This window comes from Ornithorhynchus anatinus, chromosome X1 (genome assembly GCF_004115215.2).
Source record: "Ornithorhynchus anatinus isolate Pmale09 chromosome X1, mOrnAna1.pri.v4, whole genome shotgun sequence".
In the NCBI taxonomy this organism is placed as follows: Eukaryota; Metazoa; Chordata; class Mammalia; order Monotremata; family Ornithorhynchidae; genus Ornithorhynchus; species Ornithorhynchus anatinus.
In genome coordinates, this window is record NC_041749.1 from 63,164,113 (window position 1) to 63,188,549 (window position 24,437).

The window sequence follows — 24,437 nt, forward strand, 5'->3', positions numbered from 1 at the left end:
AGTAACTTCAGAGGAACTGTACTTCAGAGTAAGTGACACACATACATACTTTACCCAAAAGGGTAAAATGTTTCTGTCATAAATACTATGAATGAAATGATGTGGGAGGATAAAATGGCTCCTGAAATGATGGTCTTTTTCTTTCTTAAAAGGTGATCTTAGTAAATTTAAATTTACTATCTACTGCAAGTCCATGCACCATTTACCACTTTAAAACATGACCTGACAATTTGAAAGTAATCACCAGCTCAGAAATATAAGGTCTTACTTGAAAAGGATCAAGGAAACCAGAATTTCCCAGAAAGCTAACTTCCTTCTAGACTATAAGCTCCTTGTGCATTGGCAACATGTCTACCAAATCAGTTATATTTGTACTCTTTCAAGTTCTTGGTACAGTGCTTTAGGCACAGTAGTTGCACCCTAAATGCAATTGATTGGTGGATTCAACTGTCATAGGAAATTAATAGGAAAGCATCTCATCACTTCCTAAGGAAGTAGTTGGCATCATTCTGGACATTAGCAATTATTCTTGGTAATTATGGAAGCCTGTGAAATATTGCTGGCAAATGAAGTGCTCATCTCCAAAAAATGGGGAAGAGTGCTACCAAGAAATTTATTTACTAATCCACATAAAGACAATAAAGTAATTCTTCAAATAATTTGCAAACAGCTAGTAGTAATATATAATAGCCATTATAGCCTTGGGGAATGCAATTTTGTTAGACCAGAACTACGAAACAGTCATAATTATAGTGTATAGTTGAGAGATGACCAAAGTCTCCTGAGGTCTTTGTTCAGGTCTTTAATTTGGGGCTTTACCTTATCAATAACTTCATCATAGAATAGTCTTAAACTTCTTCAATCAGTGTAAGCTCCCTGTAGGCAGGAATGTGTCTATCTACTCTGTTATATTGTACTCTCCCAAGCGTTTTGCACAATGCTCCACACCCAGTAAGTGCTCAGTAAATATTATTGATATTAGGGTATAAATTAAACCAATCATGTTCATCCTGCCATTTTCCAAAATATCAGAACATAGTTAAAATTCATGCTTTGGCTAATATTAGGCTCTCTACTTACAAGCTAGTTCTTCATCCAGTTTATTAATGTATTTAGTGTCTGCTCTCCATTATTCCTTATTTCATTCCCCAAAATACAACATGCCAAAACTTTGTCCTCATATTTTTTTACATTTTCTATGCTCATTAATTAGTTTTTTCCTCTCTTCCTCTCCCTCCTCCCCATTTTACTCTGTCCCTTTCTCTTTCTGCCTACTTTTTCTCTCATCCCTTCTCCCCACTCCTTTTTCTCCCCAACACTTATGAGGAAGGCAGTAAGTACAATAGTAACCAAGACACAAAAGGGTGGAGCCCCTGCTAACACTGAACTGAGGGATTACACAAAATACTAACCCAACACTCTTGAATTTCACTGTTAGCATAAATAATTCTAGTGAAAGTAAAAGCAATAATTAAATTTTGTTAAGAACTGTAATCCATTTTTTCCCAATATTGATTTACTTCTCACAGATAAATGCCAATTCCCAGCTACCATGCAATTCTCTTATATTTTGAAAGGCATGCAAATTCAGGTACATGAGATTTTGTGGGCTAAAGGTATCATAAGCTGGAACAAAGTTTTTGTGTGTGCTACATCCCTTTTCCTAGTCACCATCCTCTTCTTTGAAAGTGTTTATTGAGCATCGACTAGATGCAGAACACTGTATGAGTTGCTCTGGGAAACAGATAAGACAGGTAAAAGACATGATCCCTCAAAGTAGAATGTAATCACTTATGGCTGAAGTTATATCCCCTTTATCCAAAGACACTATTATGAGGCTTTGGACTTTCATAGCATCTCTCCTCCCACATGCTCAAAGCTCCTTTCTACTTCATATATATCACCACATATATCCTTACAATATCCCTGTGAGGCAAAGTCTTATCTTGCCTTATGCGGTCGAGTCATTTCTGACCCATAGCAACACCATGGACACATCTCTCCCAGAATGCCCCACCTCCATCCGCAATCATTCTGGTAGAATATCCATAGAGTTTTCTTGGTAAAAATACAGAAGTGCTTTACCATTGCATCCTTTTTACGCATTAAGTTTGAGTCTCCGCCCTCGACTCTCTCCCATTCCGCTGCTGCCCAGCACAGGGGGGTTTTGACCTGAAGCAGATTGCCTTCCACTCGCTAGCCACTGGCCAAACTAGCAATGGAATGGGTATGCCTCTGCTTTACTATCCCTCCTGTTGTCAAGACTGGTGGAGTACTGGAAACTCTCCAGGTGCCACCATGAGAGGGCATGAGGCAGAGTAGTGAAGGTTAAATAATATGCTCACACAGGGTGTCTATGCCAGAGCCAGGGCTAAATTTAAGTGTTAGGGAATGTGTCTACCAACTGTGGTATGCTATATTGTACTCTCCCTAGAGCTTAGTACAGTGCTCTGTACACAGTAAGTGTTCAATAAATACAATCGATTGATTGATTAATAGTCATGATTGTGAGTCTCTTTCTCTAACCAATAAATGGCCCTGCCTTCAAAAACTCTTCTAATATAAGCACCTGTGCTTGTTACTTCTCATTCGTTAGAGAACATGGAACAACCTAGATTAAACTTGTGAAATTGGCCCTTAATCTGTGCAAGATAAAAGTAGAGAAAAAGGGAAAATAAGCAGTGGGTCATAACTAAACATGAACTTTCTTTCCCCAACATGTTTAAATATTCATGGTTTCAAATTTTCTAATGCTTATTCAAATATTTATTGCATAGGTATTATGTATTGAAATATTTATGGCATGAATAATTCGGTCCTTTGTTGCTTTGCTTGGTTTTGTAATAGAGAATTATATAACCAGGTTTGGTGATGCTAACATACGAAAAAGGTTTGAATGGGTATTTGGTATCATGTTTTATATCCAAAACCTAAGTGCAAATTGATATTTAAAAAATCCATGTCTTTATTTAGGGCAGCAGCATTACAGTAGTGTTGCTGGAGAAATCCAATATGCTTTGACTAGTATTCTATAACTGTGGAAAGTGTAACAATAACTCTTATGATCCAAACCAGAGACCTCAAGTTGTCACCTATCAGCAAAATATATAGGATTTTTTTTAATAGGACGTGACTGAAAATAGCTTCTCTCTCCACCTCTCCAGGAGCTATTTTAAGCAGATGAACAATAAAGAAAGGAAGTTGCTTTTTTTGGAGAACATTTCAGCAAACACTATTCTCTGTTTAAAGATTGAATGCATAAGTGAATGAATAAGTTAATTAAATACATTTTCATAAGTTTATTTTTCCAGTCCTTATTATTCATGATGTAATGGCAGTGCCATGAAAATCAGTATCTAAGTGATGAAAGTATTTTTGACACTCTTAGCCTCACCCCTATGAGCTAAAAAATAGTATTCCTTTGGTAGCTGCTTTTAGTCTTATATCCCAATATTTAAGGGAGAGCTTTTCCTTCTACAAAGCAGTATACTGCTAGGGAGCTTATTATATATGACTTTACATCATGATTGAATTGGTGACAGTGGTGCAGCAGACTGTAGGTATCAGTTGCTAATAAATGATGTCCCTTCCTTATTCTTTATTGTTATTATTACTATTATTATATTTATAATAATATTGTAAATTACCAAAGATAATATATTTATCATTGATTCAGGCACATATTTTCTATTCCCACCTAAATAAGAGCACTTTCAGAGAAGAATGCAGGTAGTTAAACAGAGACATGAAAACCCAGGATAAAAAACTTTCTGAAATATGCATTCTTCAGTCACATTAAATAGATGATGTCCTACTTTTTTATTGTTTCCCTTAGTTCCCAGTTTTCCTCCAGGTGTTCTCTCTTTATAATATTTCTCCCCTATCCTTGTACTCTTCTTGTTCTCTCTGTCTCCGGTTTCTCTGTATTTGTCTAAGTGTGTCTCAGTCTGGCTGTGTCTTTAGGTAAGCATGTTTCTTTTAGGACCTGGCTTGAGATTTTGCCCAGTCCATTTTGGGTTTTTTGTGAGTTTCTGTATATGCTATGTAAGAAAGAGCACAAGAAATGCCATTTGGGGATCAGACCAATGGTCCATGTACTTCAGTATTCTGTCACTAATAGTAGCAACTTGAAGCTTGGAAGAAAATGTGTCCTCGCTATCATTCAATCTAATGGCTAAGGCTGTACCGTCAAACTTCCTTAATGTTCTCTCTAGTTATCAAGTGGGGACCACTTATATAAGAATGCATCCAAACCCCCTCAAAGCCTACTGATATTTTCAGCATGCACAACTTTCTGTGGTAATGAAGTCTATTAGCCAACTTTAAGCTTTCTGGTGTGCACGTGTCCTATTGTTGTAGGACAACTATTGTTGTTATTATTGTTGTACAGCTGTTGTATGATGAACAGTAGTTGTGTTTTTGCCTATCCACTCCCTTTGTCATCTTGTGAACTTTAATTATCTTCCCCTCTCAACCTTTATCTTTCCAGATGGAAGAGTCCTAACTTTTTCAGCCTATTATTATCCCACCCCTCTAATCACCTTGCTTGCCCTTTTCTATACCTTCTTCTGCCCCTTCCTAAAATGCAGTCAGCAGAAATACACCCAGTATTCCAAGTGTAATCATATAATCTTGCCAAATCCAACATCCTCTACTTCATCCTAAGTCTCCTCGACCTCTCAGCTGCCTTCGACACTGTGGACCACCCCTTTCTCCTGGAAATGTTATCCACCCTTGGCTTCACTGACTCTGTCCTCTCCTGGTTCTCCACTTATCTCTCTGGCTATTCATTCTCAGTCTCTTTCCCAGGCTCTTCCTCTGCCTCCCACTATTTAACTGTGAGGCTCCCTCAAGGTTCAGTTCTAAGTCCCCTTCTATTCTCCATCCACGTCCACTCCCTTGGAGAACTCATTCGCTCCCATAGCTTCAACTACCACCTCTATGCAGATGATATCCAAATCTACATCTCCAGCCTTGATCTCTCTCCCTCTCTCCAGTCTCACATCTCCTCCTGCCTTCAAGGCATCTCTACTTGGGTGTTCTCCTGTCACCTCAAACTTAACATGTCCAAAACAGAGCTCCTTATCTTCCCACCCAAACCCTGTCCTTCCCCTGACTTTCCCATCACTGAAGATGGCAACTCCATCCTTCCTGTCTCACAAGCCAGTAACCTTGGCATTATCCTTGACTCCTCTCAGTCATTCAACAACATATTCAGTCCATCACCAAATCCTGTTGGTCCCACCTTCACAACATCACTAAAATTCACTCTTTCCTTTCCATCTAAACTGCTACAACATTAATACAGTCATTCATCCTGTCCCTCCTTACTCCAGTCCTGCTCACTCTGCTGTGTGGATCATTTTTCTACAAAAAAGTTCAGGACATATCATCCCCCTCCTCAAAAAACTCCAGTGGTTGCCTATCCACTTCCATTTCAAATGAAAATTCCTCACAATTGGTTGAGAAGCAGCGTGGCTTAGTGGAAAGAGCACGGGCTTGGGAATCCGAGGTCATGGGTTCTAATCCCAGCTCTGCCACTTGTCAGCTGTGTGACTTTGGGCAAGTTGCTTCACTTTTCTGTGCCTTCATTACCTCATCTGTAAAATGGGGATTACGACTGTGAGCCCCACGTGGGACAACCTAATTACCTTGTATCTACCCCAGAGCTTATAACAGTGCTTGGTACATAGTAAGCACTTAACAAATACAGTTATTATTATTACTATTATTTTAAAGCACTCCATCACCTTGCCCCCTCCTACCTCATCTTGCTTCTCTCCTTCCACAACCCTACCTGCAAACTTTTTCCTGTAGTGCTAACCTTCTCATTGTACCTCAGTCTTGCCTGTCTTGCCACCAACCCCTAGCCCACATCCTGCCCCTGGCCTAGAATGCCCTCCCTCCTCAAAACAGACAGACAATTCCCTCCCCCTCCCCAAAGCTTTATTGAAGGCACATCTCCTTCCCAAACTAAAATAAGAGGCCTTCACAGACTAAGCCCCACTTTTCCTCATTTCTCACTCCCTTCTGCGTCACCCTTGACTTGCCCCCTTTGCTCTTCCCTCCTCCCAGCCCCACAGTACTTATGTACATATCTGTAATTTTATTTATTTGTACTGATGTCTGTCTCTTCCCCCTCTAGACTGTAAGCTAGCTGTGGGCAGGGAATGTCACTGTTTATTGTTGTGTTGTACTTTTTCCAAGTGCCTAGTACAGTGTTCTGCACACAGTAAGTGCTCAATAAATAAGAATGAATTAATGAAAGATTTTATAAGGGGGCAAAAGTGTTTGTTGTCTTTTCTTTGTCTTTCCTTCTGTTACTCAGCATTTTGATTAAGCTTTTTAGATATTGCTGCACATTACCCAAAGCCTCAAGTGTCTTGTTTCTAAGTTTTGATTGATAGCTTAGAGCCCAGCATCATGTAGTTGCAGTTTGGATTATGTTAGCCTAAAAGCATTACCTTGCTTTGGCTCAAACTTGTCACTTGTCACTTTTCCCTCCCAAGCCCGGTCCTCTCCCAGACTTCCCTATCACCGTGGATGGCACGACCATCCTTCCCGTCTCTCAGGCCCGCAATCTCGGTGTCCTCTTTGACTCATCTCTCTCGTTCACCCCACACATCCTATCCGCTACCAAGACCTGTCGGTTTCACCTTTACAATATCGCCAAGATCCATCCTTTCCTCTCCACCCAAACGGCTACCTTACTGCTACAGGTCTTGTTATATCCCAGCTAGACTACTGTGTCAGCCTTCTCTCTGATCTCCCTTCCTCCTCTCTCGCCCCGCTCCAGTCTATTCTTCACTCCGCTGCCCGGCTCATCTTCCTGTAGAAACGCTCTGGGCATGTCACTCCCCTTCTTAAACACCTCCAGTGGTTGCCTATCAACCTCCGCTCCAAACAAAAACTCCTCACTCTAGGCTTCAAGGCTCTCCATCTCCTTGCCCCTTCCTACCTCTCCTCCCTTCTCTCTTTCTACTGCCCACCCCGCACGCTCCGCTCCTCTGCCGCCCACCTCCTCACCGTCCCTTGGTCTCCCCTATCCTGCCGTCGACCCCTGGGCCATGTCCTCCTGCGGTCCTGGAATGCCCTCCCTCCTCACCTCCGCCAGGCTAATTCTCTTCCCTTCTTCAAAACCCTACTTAAAACTCACCTCTTCCAAGAGGCCTTCCCAGACTGAGCTCCCCTTCTCCCTCTACTCCCTCTACCACCCCCCCTTCACCTCTCCGCAGCTTAACCTTCTTTTCCCCTCATCTCCCTCTGCTCCTCCCCCTCTCCCTTCCCATCCCCTCAGCACTGTACTCATCTGCTCAACTGTATATATTTACATTACCCTATTTATTTTGTTAATGAAATGTACATCGCCTTGATTCTATTTAGTTGCCATTGCTTTTACGAGATGTTCTTCCCCTTGACTCTATTTATTGCCATTGTTCTTGTCTGTCTGTCTCCCCCGATTAGACTGTAAGCCCGTCAAACGGCAGGGACTGTCTCTATCTGTTGCCAACTTGTTTATTCCAAGTGCTTAGTACAGTGCTCTGCACATAGTAAGCGCTCAATAAATACTATTGAATGAATGAATGAATGAATGAATGAATGAACTTTTCTTCACACTTGGTGGTTCCAGTGTGTATGTGTTTTTCCCATATTTGTGCCTATGTTGTCATGAGCCTGAATTTCCATATGTGATTGTGTTCCCATTCGCATATCCTGTATATCAAAAGTAACCTCTTTGCATGTGTTTATGTATGTATGTGTGTGTGCGTGTGTGTGTGTATGTATGTGTGTTCACAAATTTGGGTTTTGAAGGAGGAATTCTGAAACTTCAGACACCCATATTTACTACTCCCCTCTCCAAATTAATTATATTGGAATCCCACTCCTTTCTGGGGCCAAGAGAGGCTCTGAACCCTGCCAACAAGAATGTACTGTCAAGGCGTCAGAGCACCTCCCAGTCATACTACTACACCCAGCATGTCAGTCACAATCCAAGAAAGCAAGCTCATATTTTTTCCATCAATCCCAAAAAGTCCAAGCAAATTTTGGGCATCCCAGGAAAGGCATAAAAGGGACTGGGCTCCCAAAATTACTCGGTCAGGCAACATTGGAGGGTGAGAGAAGTCAGAGGCATCAGCTTTCAGCAACATACATCATACTATGCACCTTCTGCTGAAGGTGATTGACATTGTAGTGAGGGAGTGTCCCCTTCATGTGTGGGCATCATTCAAATAACACTTCATTCATTTGAATAAGCAGCAAATTACCGATATACACAAATCAGGAAATCTGTTTTTCAGGTAATCTAGTATGAACAAAACCACAGTTCGTATTTATTTGTAAAACAAAGTTCAAAGTCTAAAGCGAATTTGTTACTGAACAGTCATTTGTAGTCAAAAGCTATTTCAACAGAGTGCCTGGAGGCCAGAGGTCATGGCAGTGTTGTTGAGTGGGTGAAAGGGGGTGGTGGGGGAAAAGGGTTTCTGAAGCTTTCTTCCTCCTACTTAGACTGCGAGCCCCATATAGGACAGGGAATGTGTCCAACTGGTTTATATTGTATCTATTATCAGGGCTTAATATATTGCCAGGTACACAGTAAGAACTTAACAAATGCCACAGTGATTGTGCAATGCAGCCTACTGAGCTGTGTCCAGACCCAATCCTGGTCCCAGAAAGGGGTAGGAGTTTTATATCTCTAATGGGTTATGGTGTGAGGCCAAAAAGGATACTTTTAGATGTCTCTATATGGCCCATATCCAGGGCTGGGAAATCTGGGAAAGCCATGCTATCCTTTTTGCCTATTCTTCATCCAGTCAGGGAACAGTACTGGGTTCTGTCCATCGTGGATGGGCTTTGTGCGTCAATGTATTGACTGTTGAGATCCCCACTTTTATATCATGAATGTGCAAGTCACCTACATTTTTTCATCTCTTAATTTCTCCATCTGTAAAATGGAGATGACATTATATGCCTCCACCTACTTCACTGACATTCTATGAACACATTGTCAACATTAAATGACCTCAGATAGGATCTTCAAAAATGTGGTCCTGGCTATTTGAGGAGAAGGGATATCAGCCAAGCACTGGTGAATAGTGAGCTGTAATAGAGCATGTGCAAGCAAGAATACAAAAAAAACCCCTTCCAAGTCCTGATCATTCATCCTCTCAAACAGTGCAATACAGCAGAGGATTACTGGGAGACAGTAGCAATAAAATCTGACCATGGTGAGTGATAATTAGGAAACCATAGCTTTCCTCAAGCTGAATATTCAGAAAGATAGGGAGAAGATTTGAAAATGATGCCAGGTGCAACCAGGGGGAAATACATCAGATCAAGAAAAATCTTGAGCTGCCCTCTGTATGGGATAGATAGTCGGCCATACCCATACACCTAATTAAGACCACACCATCAGGAAGCTTATCTCGGAATACAAAGAACACCTATATTATAGCAGAAAAAAAGACCAAGTACCCAAGAAGGTATTTTGAGTTCTTTGGAGCAAAAGTTTCAATCCAAGGATTCATATTATAAATACAAAACAAATGTATTTATGTGGAGTAGATTTCAATTTATTTAATGCATAGTGATCAGTTTTTGACTTCCTTTGTATTTTATTGTCAGAAAACTGACTTGAGGCTTAAGACTTTCAGGAGTGTTATATAAGGAAACCAGAAATGTCTTGCTATTTAATTGTGTTGCATTTCTTGTTGGCTCATTACAATGATTCAGAATGTAGGGTTCGGTGAATATGCCCAATGAGCCAGTTACTGGCTGGCTGTTAAGCTGTCTCAGAAACTGCATTAATTTTTTCAGGCCAGTAGGTTGCACTGACACAGCAGTTTTTTAAATGGCACTTAAGTGGTCTGAAAGAGTTAATGCAGCCTCCAGAAAGGTGAAATCTGGCTCAACAATATGTAGATTGGGATGTGATCCAGTGAATACACAGTAAAACTTTATCCCCCCCCCCCCCCCTTTTTCTGATTATCTCCTTGTCTGTAGTAAGGCTAAGCAGTTGCCAGTGAGAACAGGAAGTTTTCTGCCTCTTCCACTGAATCCTTCCCACTGTCTCCCAATTTCTCCTGTCATCCTGTAGTGTTTATTTACTGCAGTAAAGAGCAATTGCTTCCTTTTATGTAAATTAGCCATAGAGAGAGGAAAAGGACCAAGTAAGACTATTGGTAGGCATATGCAGCTAGGGAGGGTACCAGTGAAATCTGGTACCAAATAGCAAAGGGTAGCAGTGGACTTTGGAAGGTCATTGTAGCAGAAAAACCAGCTTGGAGAGTGCTGCTCAACATGGGGATTGTTTACTTGACAAGAGACTTTGGTAGGATCAGGGGATTAAGTTAGATTCAAAACCTGCAACAGATGCTGCAAATTGCAAATGTGTCAGTGCACCAAAAGACAATCTTTATAGGTGTGCAGTGTAGAATGGAATGTCAGGCATGAATAGATCCTAAAGGACACAACTTCCCAACTGTACCCAAGTGCATTTATAGGACTTTATCATTAATAGGACTATCAACCAATCAATCCATCAGTGGTATTGAGCGCTTACTGTGTGCAGTGCACTGAACTAAGTCCTTAGGAGAGTACAGCATAACTGATTATTTGAATATGAAGGACAATTATGAATCCATAGTAATCTGGAAAATACATTCATGAATTTGATGATGACAATACTTTGCTAACTTGGGAAGAACATCAATTTACATAAAGTAAGATAATCACTTAGTAGTACATCTTGATTTATAGTTACATTGAATGCCCCAACTGTAGGTTTTAAAATTACACTTTCAGGAATAATACTAGACAAGATGCAATACCGCATTCAAAGTTATATTTTGTGCCAGATATCAAAAGAAGCAGGGCAAAAATCAAACATTATTTAAGGTTTTAACAGACTTCCTATTTTAAAAGTTCAGGGGGGCAGAATCTGGCTCAACAATTTGCAGTTGGGATGTGATCCAGTGAATACACAGTAAAACTTTCCTAATGTTTTTTTCTTATTATCTCCTTGGATCTGTTTGTAGTTAGTTTGTGGGCAAAAATAGACTGTAATAAATATATGTCCAGAAAATAGCAGAAAGTGTAATTAGACCATAATATCTTTATTCTGTTAATTCTAACACCCAAGGTACCCTTCAAATATGGTTTCAGTGATAAAGTTATTTAACATTTAACATGGCATCTCTTGAATAGGGAGGGGCATACTGAAACAAACTACTACAAAGTTCATGTTAATGATTTCTTTATCAAAGATTTTCCATTATGTGGAAGATTTAAGAGGCAACATCATATAATGTCTTAGAAGGTTCATTGCTACCTGGTCACCTAATTGAGTTTTGAATTTAGAAATTTTAGAAACAATATTTTGCAGAGTGTTGAATATATGGTACCACAGCCTAAGATGGCATTCCTTTAACAAATTCATGACATTCATTCAATTACTGTCCCTTTATTTTCTTTGATCTGTTAAAATTTGTTCTCTGATTCAGCTCCTTTCTTATACCATATACTGTCATATTCTTCAGAATCCTCTAATGCCACGTTGTTGACTAATGCGGAAAAGATTGCAACCATCACCACCACTCATACGCCACAGCAGGCACCACAAGAGGCTAGGTTTGTTGAAAGCTTTCTATTGTGTTAAAAAATGGACATTTTGAATAGGTTGCTGACTCTCTTTTGGTATGGTTGCCAATTGTTTTATTTCTTTCTCTTCATTTGAACAGGAATAACGCCAAACCAAAGCAAGAATCTCAATTTGAATTCAAAGCTCCCCAGGCAGCACAGGTAAGAGCCCTATCTCTAATTTGCTTTGGTTACTTAGCACGTTTGCTTCCAATTTCAGTTATTTTTGCAAGGTGTTTGAAAAACATATTGTTTAGGAAAAAATAATATCTTGTGAGGTATATGTTTACCAAGCATAGTCACACCCACCTAAGTTGTCTAGGAAATGTGTCTTTATGGATAGTCATGCAAGTTGACAGCCTGAAAAGTAGCAGCCAGAGAAAGAGCAAAGCCTACTGATGGCAGGTATAATGTAGGTATTTATGGCAAGAGAATGTGTTCTGTGGCAGTGGTTTCCCAATTCTGTGTGACTTAGAAAACAGATTTAGAAGACATTGAAATTAACTCTTCAGGAGAGAGAGGATGAACTTCAACTGTTGTAATTATTCCTTAACATCTCTGTTCTTGTTTGGGCAAGTGGAGAGGTGAAGTATAATCTTGAATGAAATAAATCAGGTTACATCAGTCTTCTGTGGATGATCCTATTTGTTTTTTTGTTTTGTTTTGTTTTTTGTTTTGTGTTTTTTGCAGCAGGACCAAGATTTTTATACTGTTGAACTGGAGAGAGGAGCTAAAGGCTTTGGCTTTAGCCTGCGAGGTGGCAGAGAGTATAATATGGATCTTTATGTGTTGCGGTTAGCAGAAGACGGTCCAGCTGAGAGATGTGGCAAGATGAGTGTACGTACCAAAAGGAACTTGCACAGTCTGATCTTTCATGATTAATATATATGCATCAATTCCTTGAGGTGTCAGTACTATTATTTGGATTCTGTTAATAGTAGGAAGTAAAATCAATCAAGAATATTCATTGAGAGCTTACTCTGTGTAGAGCATTGTACTAAGCACTTGGGAGAGTACAATTTAACAATATGACAGTGAGCTTACAGTCTAGTGGGGGAGATACACATTAATATAAATAGATGTACTACAGATACGTAAATAAGTGCTATGGGGCTGGGTGGGGGGGATGAATAAAGGGAGCAAGTCAGGGTGATGCAGAAGGGAGTGGAAGAAAAGGAAATGAGATGCATATACTTTCTTTACTATTTACTCACTTTCTTAGTCCTTTCTTAGTTTATATCCCCCACTATAATGTTAACTGCTTGGGAGCTGGGGCTCAGTGGAAAGAGCCCGGGCTTGGGAGTCGGAGGTCACGAGTTTGAATCCCGGCTCTGCCACTTGGCAGCTGTGTGACTGTGGGCAAGTCACTTAACTTCTCTGGGCCTCAGTTACCTCATCTGTAAAATGGGGATGAAGACTGTGAGCCCCACGTGGGACAACCTGATGACCCTGTATCTACCCAGTGCTTAGAACAGTGCTCTGCACATAGTAAGTGCTTAACAAATACCAACATTATTATTATTCTGTGCTTCCCAAGCACCTAGAACATTGACTGCAAAGCATCAGGTGGGCACTCAGTCAGTGCTACTGCTAGTTCAGTAAGGATACAATTTCCCTGAAAGCCATGAAGAATGGAGTCAACAGAGAGCTGAGCACCCAAAATAGTAGAAAGCAGGATGGACTAGAAAAAAAAGGTAACCTGGGGTTCACCTATAGGAGATAGAGAGTGGGAAGAAATTGGGGTAAGGTAATTGGGCTTTTTCAGCTCTCTCAAGTGAAGTTCATCATACCCAACAAGCAGTTCACATCTATAGGATTTTGAGTTTCCAAATATATTGGTTACTAGGAACTTGATATAGCCCTGGAAACACTTCTGCATCATAAGGAACAGAAAATCATGAGAGATAGGATAAACCTCTGCCCTGTTTTGTAGCTTGAAAATGAGGAGTCATCAAGTTCCACTGTGGCTGAGGATTCCCACACAGTTCTCGTGCCAAGAAGCTGCACAACCCTGCTCTTGGCTTTGTGTCCAGGCTTTCCTTATCCAGGAAATTGGTTCCTTGCTGTGTGTCTAGTTACTTAGGTATCTGGCAGAGTGACTATCTTCCCATGCTTGGTTCCCCAGGAGACCTAAATGTCGCATAATAATAATGTTGGTATTTGTTAAGCGCTTACTATGTGCAGAGCACTGTTCTAAGCGCTGGGGTAGATACAGGGTAATCAGGTTGTCCCACGTGAGGCTCACAGTTAACCCCCATTTTACAGATGAGGTAACTGAGGCACAGAGAAGTTAAGTGATTTGCCCATAGTCACACAGCTGACAAGTGGCAGAGCCGGGATAAGTTCTATTATCACTAGTGTGATACTTCCCACAAAAGGATGCTCAATTATGTTGACATTGTGTGAGAATTATGTTAGAGCAACAAACAGTTTTATGAAGAAATATGTATTTTTTAAGGTCAGTCATATTTATTGAGCGCTTACTATGTGCAGATCACTGTAATAAGCGTTTAGGAGAGTACAATACAACAGATTTGGCAGACACATTCCCTGATAGATCTTAAGCAAATTCTACAGTTTGTCAGAGTTATCAAAGGCCTCCAAAATCTCTTATTCCAGTATCTTTCCCCTATGTCTGAAACAAACACATGATAATGCATTACAGAACTGTGAAATTTTAATTTGATGCATTGTTTCTCATTTTTTCTTAAATATGTTCGCTGAATATATTTATGAATATCTGAAATATCCTGTGCTGCTGCGTTCAGCATTTTGAGGGGACATTGTTTTGGAATTTGGTGAGCATTCCTCTGCTTCCACCACTCTTCCTGCTTCCCCTCAGTCAACATCGCTGACTACTCAAACTAGAATGGAATGGCTGGAACTCTGTGGCCAGACACTAGCAGAAATTGGTCTATCATAAAAATTGGGTTAAAGATGACATTTTGAGTTAATGGCTCAATTTTGAATGTGTTTTGAATTATGAAAACTTCTGTAATGTTTTTTGCCTCTTATGCAGTCCATTTTCCTACTGGAGCATAATCTTCCTCAGTCTACTGTGTTAAAGGGCATAAATATTAGGCAAATATGTCATATCAGAAAGGTCAGTTCCATTATCTATGTAGTTACATGCTTTCCTCCTTTCTTGCTGAGCTAAATTTGAGATTTAAATTTCAACCAATTGAATCATAATTTGGAGATGCTAATCTAAAGATAAGAAGATAATAATGATAATAATAATGTTGGTATTTGTTAAGCACTTACTTTGTGCAGAGCACTGTTCTAAGCACTGGGGTAGATACAGGGTACTCAGGTTGTCCCACGTGAGGCTCACAGACTTAATCCACAATTTACAGATGAGGTAACTGAGACCCAGAGAAGTGAAGTGACTTGCCCACAGTCACACAACTGACAAGTGGCAGAGATGGGATTTGAGAAATAACAGATAATCCAGACTCCAATATTCAAAGTTCGCTTTGTTTAAAAAAATCATTTGATGGTCTTTTTCAGATGTGCAGCATAATTCACTGAGCTGTCCAAAGCAGAATAGAGATTGAGACCCTCAAACATTTACAAGAACTTTCATAAAAAACAAGAATTGCTGGCATTGGCAGTTCATTTTTTTTTCTTTTTTCTCTCTCTCTTCATAGAGTAGAGGGGGGAAAAAAAAGCCCATAACTCATTCTAAATGATAGGCAAAGTTCAATAAATACACTCATCTAATTATCAGTTACCAGAGAGAAATCAGGGCTGATGAGGAGACTCCCCCCATATTCCTATGTGCAATTAGCAAATCAGTGGGAGGCAGAAAGACTTTGAAAGAATCACTGAAGAAGAGAAAAATAAAAGCGAGCAGAGAGCATATGATGAGAGATGATTTTGTTTGGTGAACAAAAGCAACATTTGTTAAGCTCAAGGTAAAAGCTTATTAACCCACTGTCATTGGGGAAATTAACTTGCATATATTTACTTGTGCAGTGTTCAAATAATTATCTATCTAAAGTAGCAAGAACTGGATCCCATAGTTCATATATATAATAATAATAATAATAATAGTGGTATTTGCTAAGCACTTACTATGTGCCACTGTTCTAAGTGCTGGGGGGCGATACAAGGTGATCAGGTTGTCCCACGTGGAGCTCACAGTCTTTATCCTCATTTTACAGATGAGGGAACTGAGGCACAGAGAAGTTAAGTGACTTGCCCAAAGTCACACAGCTGACAAGCGGCGGAGGTGGGAATAGAACCCATGACCTCTCACTCTCAAGCCCATGCTCTTTCCACTGAGCCATGCTGCTTACACACACACACACACACACACACACACACACACACACACACACACACAGTATTTGTTAAGTGCTTACTATGTGCTAGGCACTGTACTAAGCACTGGGGTAGATACCAGCTAATCAGATTGGATACAGTCCCTGTCCCACATGGAGCTGTCTTAATCCCCATTTTCCAGATGAGGTAACTGAGGCACAGAGTGGCTTGCCCAAGGTCACACAGCAGACAAGTGGCAGAGCCATAATTAGAACCCAGGCCCTTCTGACTCCCAGGGCTGTGCTCTATCTACTAGGCAAGCTGCTTCTCAATATTCTGGAAGTCTGTTTTGGGTGTAAAGGGACTTGTGATGGGCAAAGAATTTGCTGCAGAAACACTCATTTCTGTTTTATTTTGTTTTTCTTTACTTCCTCAGCTTACTCCCCTGTTGACTTTGGGACATTATCTATTTGCATTCTGTGTCCTATAACAAGTAACTTATTAAAGATAATCTGTGTACCTATTTTAGTTGTAGTATTTGTTACTCATATATAGTTATGATATGCTCTCTTATTTTTGATGCTTTGATGGTGTTTTTTTACCATTGGCAGATTGGTGATGAAATTTTGGAGATCAACGGAGAAACCACGAAGAACATGAAGCACGCTCGGGCTATAGAACTGATTAAGAATGGTGGCCGGAGAGTCCGCCTGTTTCTGAAACGTGGAGATGGCTCAGTACCAGAATATGGTGGGTCAAACTATGAAAACATTCCTTTCCTTCCTGGCATCACTCCATGAATTTGTCTCCAGAGCTGCAGAAGGAAATCCTTTTTGTTTTTCCTTTTCACCAGTGTCTTATCAAGCTTTTGCAACTTGTGATTAATTGCCTCGCTTGTTCTGAAATCTCTACGCATTTCATCCTTTGCTTGCTTCACGGACTGGGGTGCGGTGTAAGGCGAGCTCATCACAAGCACCATATTCTGGTGATCAAAGAGAGTGTTTTGTCTAGTCAACACAAGCAAGAAAGAATGTTTGTCGAACTGTGCCAAACCGTTTCTCGATGGTTCAACTGTTAGCACAAAATGACTTTATTCAGTTATGAGGTAGAAGATTGGGTTTTCTGAGTGGTAGGTTGAGGCACAAATGTTTTCTCTTTTGGTTTTGTTTCGATTTTTGTTAAATAGGTGTCTGTATTCAGAGGCATGAATTCTGAGATGGCTTAGTTGTTTTGATCATCTTAAAATGCTGTATATCATAAAATCCTCATCCCTCTCCTTCAGATTCAGACCACTTGAGCCTATTGTCATAAAAATGTCTACTAGTACTTAGTTATACATTTGAAATGGTAACAGATGAATCAGACTCCTAGCGATTGCCTGGAAAGAACCATGCTTCTAAACTACTGTGAGGAATGCTAAAATATCATTAAGATTCCGTTATCATGGCTATAAATATGAACTGAATAGACAGCAATTATCATGATTTTGTGTTCTTATAAGAAATTATTGTATATCATTATAATTACATCATATTTATTTGAGATATTTGTTGAAATCTATGCCCTAGATGTAGGGCTGTTCCCAACCAAAGGTCTTTGAAGTTTCTATAGAAACGGTGATGGAAAGATGTACCCTTATACTTTTTTCCCCTTTTTAGGGATATTGTTGTTCCGACCCATTTCCTAAAGTCCTCTGAATGGTTCATGATTGAATTTTGAATTTGCTCAGATGTTTTGACCTAGTGCAACTCACACTTTAGGATTGCCTTTTTGATCCTGTGGTGTAGGCTATTTTAGCGGGTGCAAAAATATTATGGACTATAAAAGGGATTGGAAGGAGGTCCTATAAAAATTTCTAAATGGAACTAGTGAAATATTTAGCAACATTAAAATGTAAAGGCTGTGATTATATCTCTGTTATTGAGCCTCTTACCAATAGGTTTGATAATGGCACTGAAACTGTGTAATGTTCTTTCTACTCTTTGTCTTCCCTTCGTTCCTTATGGCTGTACTATACCATTTGATAGTCATCAAAAATGCCTTGTAAAGCAAGAGCTTCACATCTCAAAACATATGTCTGTTGCACTGAGGATGAAAATCCAACCCCAACAAAAATGTTCTTTTGGCTCAAAATAAAGCTCATGAAATATGCAGTTTTCAAGGAAGGGTTTACTATGCCAGGGTTGTGCTGCTGTAACACTTACATGTATCGTTTGGGCTTTGTCTCCTCAAATCTATTGATTACAGTCACACTATGTTAAGTTCCAATATTTTTCTTACCTAATTGGAATATGCTTCTCTATGAGGCTGTCTATTTTTGTATAGTTTTTTGTACTTACTTTAAATGTTGTCGACTTCAGGGGAGGGCTTTTGGTTCATTGTTAATGCTCTTCATGTCAGCCTGTGCCACTGTTTCTGTTGTTTTAAAAATGGATGCCTGGTTATTGAGTCACCTTTGAAATGTCTACTTATGTCACTATTATAATTGCTGTCTCTGCAGCCTTATTTGGGTGTGGACTAGACTGTCTGATTGGACAAATAAACTTTCTTGACCCTAAGATAATTATGCAGATTTTTTTCTTTCATCTTTGTTCATAGGGAATCTAAATGTTCTACTTTTCTCTTTCTCTTTCTCTCTTACTGTTCTTGGTGCTGGGCTCTTCCTTCCTCAGCGATGATACCTCCTAATATCGCTGCATGTATGAGAAATGACAAGCTCGGGGAGCCTTGCTTCTACCTTATGGGCCATAATCAAACTACGGTTTGTAGCTAAATCAATATTAGGTGTTTCTGTGCTGTGGCCTAATTCCCTCATTGCTTCTGCTTTGCTATATTTTTATATGTATGGCAATTCATTCTGAGCACCCTGCATTCTTTGAATTGTAAGTACCTGACTGATTATGTTTAAGCCTTGCCCTTACTTACACTGTAACTAAGTTGCAAGAAGCTCAAAGCTTGCAGCTATGGATTAAGACTTCAAAACCATCCATCAGCCAATTTTTAAACCTAAATTAAAAAAAAATATATTAGTTTGTTCCCTGCCCCTCAGTTTATTACCAGTAGTGGCCCACACACAAGTCTGAGTTTAACAAGCTTTATGTCATGGTTTGCCCTTAGGCAAAAATGGAATAGTAAGCATTTTTCCCACCTTGATGGGGAAATGAAATGATGCAGTACCAGACAATTGGATTGGCATTTGGTTGCTTAGCATTCTGTAGCTGTCATCAAGATAATAATAAATATCTTAAATTGGGGATGGACGGAGACCATTCATGAAATAGTCTGAGTATTTAATGCTCACAAAACTGCCTTATAAAAGATACATCTGCCTCCCACTTTCTCCCAGCAACTACAGAAATAATATACCATGTTGCAATCAATCCTTTATGAGCAACTATCCCAAATGGGGCAGTGAGTGTAATTGAATGTTAGCTGCAGGAAACTTGTATTGCTTTAGAGCAGGAGTGAGTGATTATTTTGGCCAGGGACCACTTTTCTTGTTACTATGTAAGTGGCTGCCCAATAGTGAAGAGTAGGGAGTGACAGGGATAGTAGGGTGGATTTGAAATGCCTTTCCACCCATGGTAGCTCCTTCCTGACTCCCAGCCAGCTGCGGTTACAGTTAGTAACCCCCTGGTCTTGGGGTCACGTCATGCCAGGAGGTTACTACCAGCATCCACGGCTGAAATGGAGCAAGGTAGGATCCCAACGTGAGGTGAATTAAATTGCTTGGTGGACATGTCTGGCCTACCCCTGCCTCAGAATGTCTTACTTAGTTGGTTTAAATGTAACCAGTCAGTTAATGTACTGACCGCTCATTCTGCACAGAGCACTATGTAACTTATATAAGTGTGTAATATGCTTTAATGGCCACTTGGATATGTCATTTAAAAATATTTGTATCAAACTTTAATGATTTTTTAAAATATTATCCAGAACTATTATCCCTTTGGAATTTAATCATCTTTGTCCTTGGCCTTACTGAAACTAAATATAATCCACCTTATAAATGGTACATCAGGAGACCAGATGAACACAATTATATTTTTCTGCACATTTCAATCAAAAACTTCCTGTCAGGCAACTCTTGTTTAAAAACAATTGTGTTTTTAAGAAAAATTAAATTTGAGTACTTATCATTATAGTCCTTTCCTGGAACCAATTGCATTGTTAAAACTTAAAGTTCTTTAACATTTTAATGAAAGCCAATGGTCTTTGCATCCTTTATGCCTCAAATAATTGTAAATTATAAAAAATACTCGGGGGGGGGAAATTGATGAGGTTCAGGGAATCACAAATACTAATCTATAACCCCAAATGTTTGCAGTTATTTGTAATTTAACAAAGCTTCAGATAGCTTCAAAATTACTGACTGTTTTAACAGTTGTTTGTTTTTGTCACTAATGAAGTCTGACACATAGTAAATGGAACCCCAACCCAAATCCACTTGTACCAAACTTTTTGCTCTTATTTTTTCAGACCCCAGCAGTGACAGGAACAGCCCCACCACAGGTCCACAAAATGTACCGGAAATGAAAAATGTCCCATCTGACAGACGACTACACTCATCATTGGAGTTCAGTTATCCACCAGACATCCACACATCATCACAACATGGGGACAAGCGGGCATATGTCAAAGACACAAAAGGCAGCAAAAAGTATAGCCGACAAACCAATGAACACCACACTTGGAATGGAACTTCGAAAAGCAATGACAGTGGACACGGCAGAACAAAGGAGAGGAAGTCGGATGGCCGAAGAGAAACACCACTTGAGAGGGTGGTGGGAAATGGAGCAAAAAAGAGATCTCCAGAAAAGAGGAGGGAAGGAACCAGGAGTGCTGATAATACTTTGGAACGGAGAGAAAAGTATGACAGCAGGAGAGATGTTTCTCCTGAGAGGAGGAGAGAGACATCCCCAACTCGTCGAAGAGATGGGTCACCAAGCAGACGGAGAAGATCACTTGAAAGATTCTTGGATCAAAGGAAATCTCCAGACCAGAAGAGAGACAGCTCTCCTGGAAGGCGGGCAAAATCCACAGATAGAAGGAGGGAGAGGTCACCTGACAGGAGGAGCAAAGACGAAAAACTCAGTTATAGAGAAAGGGAAGAACGTAATCTAAAATATGATACCAGTAGAAGTTCTAGGCAGCCCCCTGAACAGAGAAGGAGGCCATATAAAGAATGCAGCACAGATCTCAGTATCTGAGGTATTGAGTCACATTCCAGCCTTTAAGTGTTAAAGGTTCTAAGAGGGAAACCAACATTAAGTTGTTTAGGTTTTTTCACAGTAAAACATCTGACGCCTGATTATCTAATAAATAGCATCAATCATTTTATGCAGATAAAATCTTATAACAAAATATATGAGAAGTGTTGTGCCTGATGTATAATATTAAAGAAAGTATTTTGAAATGGATATTTTTTGGAAAATTACTTGCCAAATGCTGATCCGAAAGAATATAAAACTGTGTTTTTAAAACACTGTAGGTCTTTTGAGGATTGTTCCTTTATTGGGTTACTTTTCCTATTCTATCTAAATGAGATGGTATCTCAATAAAGGAATTATATTATACTCTCCCAAGCGCTTAGTTCAGTGCTTTGCACACAGTAAGCGCTCAATAAATATGATTGAATGAATGAATATATTGATGTTTAGTTTGATCCAGATTATGTAGTGATTTCCTGCCATGCTCTACTTAAGAATTTTTGACTGAGGGAATGGGAAGGAACAAGCCATGTTTTATTAGCAGGAGCTGAGAATTCCTCCTGAAGGAATTGACAGAAATATTCCCCAAATTAAGTAAACTGTTGGAAGAGACTACTATTTCAATGAAGGATATTTACACAAAAATACACAGCACAAGGAGATTTATCTTCATGATTTTTAGGTTATTCAGGAAACAGCTTATATTTTTCCTGATCCTTAGGATATGAGGAGACAGGGGCTGCAAGCTGCCATGTCTGTAACACAAATATAGACCATCACACTCATTGGAGTTGATAACTCTTAATGATAGTTCACTAAGGAAGTGCTTCTGCAGTTCAATTCAACTGCTAAAAGTATATAGACAAAATTCTGCAAATGCGTGGCTTTGTTTGGAATAAGGATAGTGGATTGGAAGGGAGTGGGGGTGAGAATAGCTATCCTAAAAGATAGGGTCCTTTTGCTTGGTCTATTCCATTGGGTGTTTTTTTGCCAAATTGAGCCCCCCACCTCTCTCCCCCTCTCTTCTCTCTCTCTCCTCTGTCTCTCCCCTCCCCCTCAAAATATATGTTGTATTTCACTGGCTCAGACTTTTTATACTAGCAGAGTGCACTTCATAAAAAATTGATAAAGAATATCCAAGATACCCAAGATGTTTTAAGATTCATAAAGAAACAATCAGTAGAGTGATAGATCTGGTTGTGAAATCTACCTACTGGTTTTCCTATAATTTGAATCTCTGGACAGCAGTAAAAATGCAAGGGTTTTTCTTCTAAATTGTATTTTTAAAGTTGCAAAATTGTGTGGTAAAGTCTGCTGTAGTATTGGTAAAAGATTTTAATGGATTACTGCCTAGCTGAGCCAAAATGTTTGCCATTACTGTTGGACCACTAAAGTAAACTGCTGCTTACAGTGCATTGGTGTGTACATGTAATACTGTTTGACATTTTCCATACAAACACAAAGCATTGCAAGTCTATCACTGTTGTTGCCATGGTACTGTAAAAAAAAAAAAAGATGGCCAATCATTGTGTGTACAGAGTTTAAATTGTAATTAATAGAGCCTGTTGAAGAAAACTGTTGCCTTTTTTCTTGTATAAAAGAGAATTTATGACAAAATTTAGCTGTGAGGAATGTGATGTGTTTATATTTCTGAAAATGGAAAAATTAATTCATGGGGATATATTTTAATGTAAACTGAATCAGGTATGTAAAGCTGTTTTAAAATGGGAAACTATATATGTAATTCTAAAGCTTTTGTTGTTTTGGATATCATTTATTCCTTCATGGTGGGCCTGCTTGTGTATTATTAAGCCCTTGTATGCATTCTATGTCCTTCAATCATCACTTCTTGCAATCTGCTTTAGACATAATGCTCTATTCTGTGTTGCTGAAAAGCAGTATGTGGGCCAATCTTTTTATAAAACACTATGCATATATAAATACTTCATTGTTCATAGCTTTATTTGATTTATGGGTTTATACATAACAGTATAAGTAAAGGTAGATGTGGATTTACCCAGTACAAGCTTCTTTCCTTGAAACAGACACAATGTACATTATTTAGCTATAAAGGAGAAGAAAGTCTGTGAATGCTATTTTTATGATCAAATAAAGTTTTCCATGCAAAGCATACATATGACTGAAGTAGTTAGATTAAGGAAGAGCACAACTGAATAATGATGTTTTTGCCCAACTTTTAACAAAGCATTGAATTAGAGAGTTCATTCAAAACCATCACTGGCTAGAATTGTACTCCTCAGTTTAAGAAAAATGGAGTTTTAAACATCTACTACTCCCAGTCCTACTTTTGAGATTTTATGACAGAAGAGGGCTTCTCAGTTGGTCCTGATGTTGAAATCACATTTTACAATTTGGCCTCAAAGGAATAGTCCCAATTCTCAAAAAAAAACCCAAAACCTAAAAACCATGGGCTATCAACTTAGACCTAGAAAGATTTTAAGTGTGACAATTTGGTCATCATAACCCAAGTTCATATCCTGTGTTGGGATAGCTGTTCTATATAAAATTAATGCATGATGTAGAACAGATATTCCCTGAAGTAATGTAATATTCAATTGGACATTTATTCCTGTGATTGTATGTTTAAATTAAGCCAGCTAATTTTTTTCCCCCATTACACAGTTGATACATGAAAGGATGTTAGGGTGGAAGCATAGTACCCTACTTGTATTTTTTAAGTTTTAATTTTTTGTGAGAGGTTTTTTTAATACATTTTTACTGTAAAAATACATGGATATGTATGTGTTCCGTAACAAGTATTGCCTCTGAATTTGTATCTTGTCGTCTTTAGTTTGTCTACTTCCGGTAGAAATTCAGGTTAAATAGTCAAGAGCAGTCAATTGGGAACAAGTGATTCAAACTAAATAAAACACCACAGTACTGAAAACATGAACAGATGATTAATTCACTAGTTATACATGCAATGCAGGGCAGTCACGTAAGCTGAGTGCATCATAAGAAAGATCTGCATCATGAGACTTGCTTCATATATGCTATTTTGTTTCACATGTCATAGATAGTCTGATCTTTAATATTTGAACATGTTGTAGAATTCTCATTAGAGGAGAAAAAGGATACTGTTCCATTAATGATTTTGATACCTTTTCCCAATCATAATTATGATGGTAACTATGACTACAGACATTACCTATCCTACCATGCTTTTGTAAGTACTCTCCTGGGATAGCATTATTGATTTTTAATACATTATTTTTCTACACTTTGACAGCACCATGAAGATGGTTTAAAGAAGTCCACCTCAGTGTAAGGACTTCTCTTCTCCTTCCTTTGTAATATTTTCTA

The 24,437-nt window shown here is 39.1% G+C and overlaps 1 protein-coding gene and 1 non-coding gene across 29 annotated transcripts in view; one reads left to right on the forward strand and one right to left on the reverse strand.

Annotated features, from left to right (window-relative positions):
• MAGI1 (membrane associated guanylate kinase, WW and PDZ domain containing 1) overlaps positions 1-23,904 on the forward strand; it is a 613,606-nt gene extending 589,702 nt beyond the window's left edge. For 11 of the 28 annotated variants that reach the window (XM_029050061.2, XM_029050063.2, XM_029050067.2 and 8 more), the window contains 5 exons: positions 11,538-11,628; positions 11,739-11,799; positions 12,328-12,474; positions 16,515-16,653; positions 20,383-23,904. In XM_029050061.2, the coding sequence (XP_028905894.1) occupies positions 11,538-11,628; positions 11,739-11,799; positions 12,328-12,474; positions 16,515-16,653; positions 20,383-21,113 (1,169 nt within the window). In that variant the 3' untranslated portion in view covers positions 21,114-23,904. Of the gene's footprint in view, positions 1-11,537; positions 11,629-11,738; positions 11,800-12,327; positions 12,475-16,514; positions 18,467-18,575; positions 18,665-20,382 lie in introns of those variants that run through there. The other 17 variants (XM_029050064.2, XM_029050071.2, XM_029050073.2 and 14 more) reach the window with 4 other exon arrangements.
• On the reverse strand, positions 2,171-2,308 carry LOC114807252. Its single transcript, XR_003755303.1, has one exon. It is a non-coding gene; the product is annotated as a small nucleolar RNA SNORA7 (small nucleolar RNA).
• Positions 23,905-24,437: the final 533 nt, after the last annotated feature.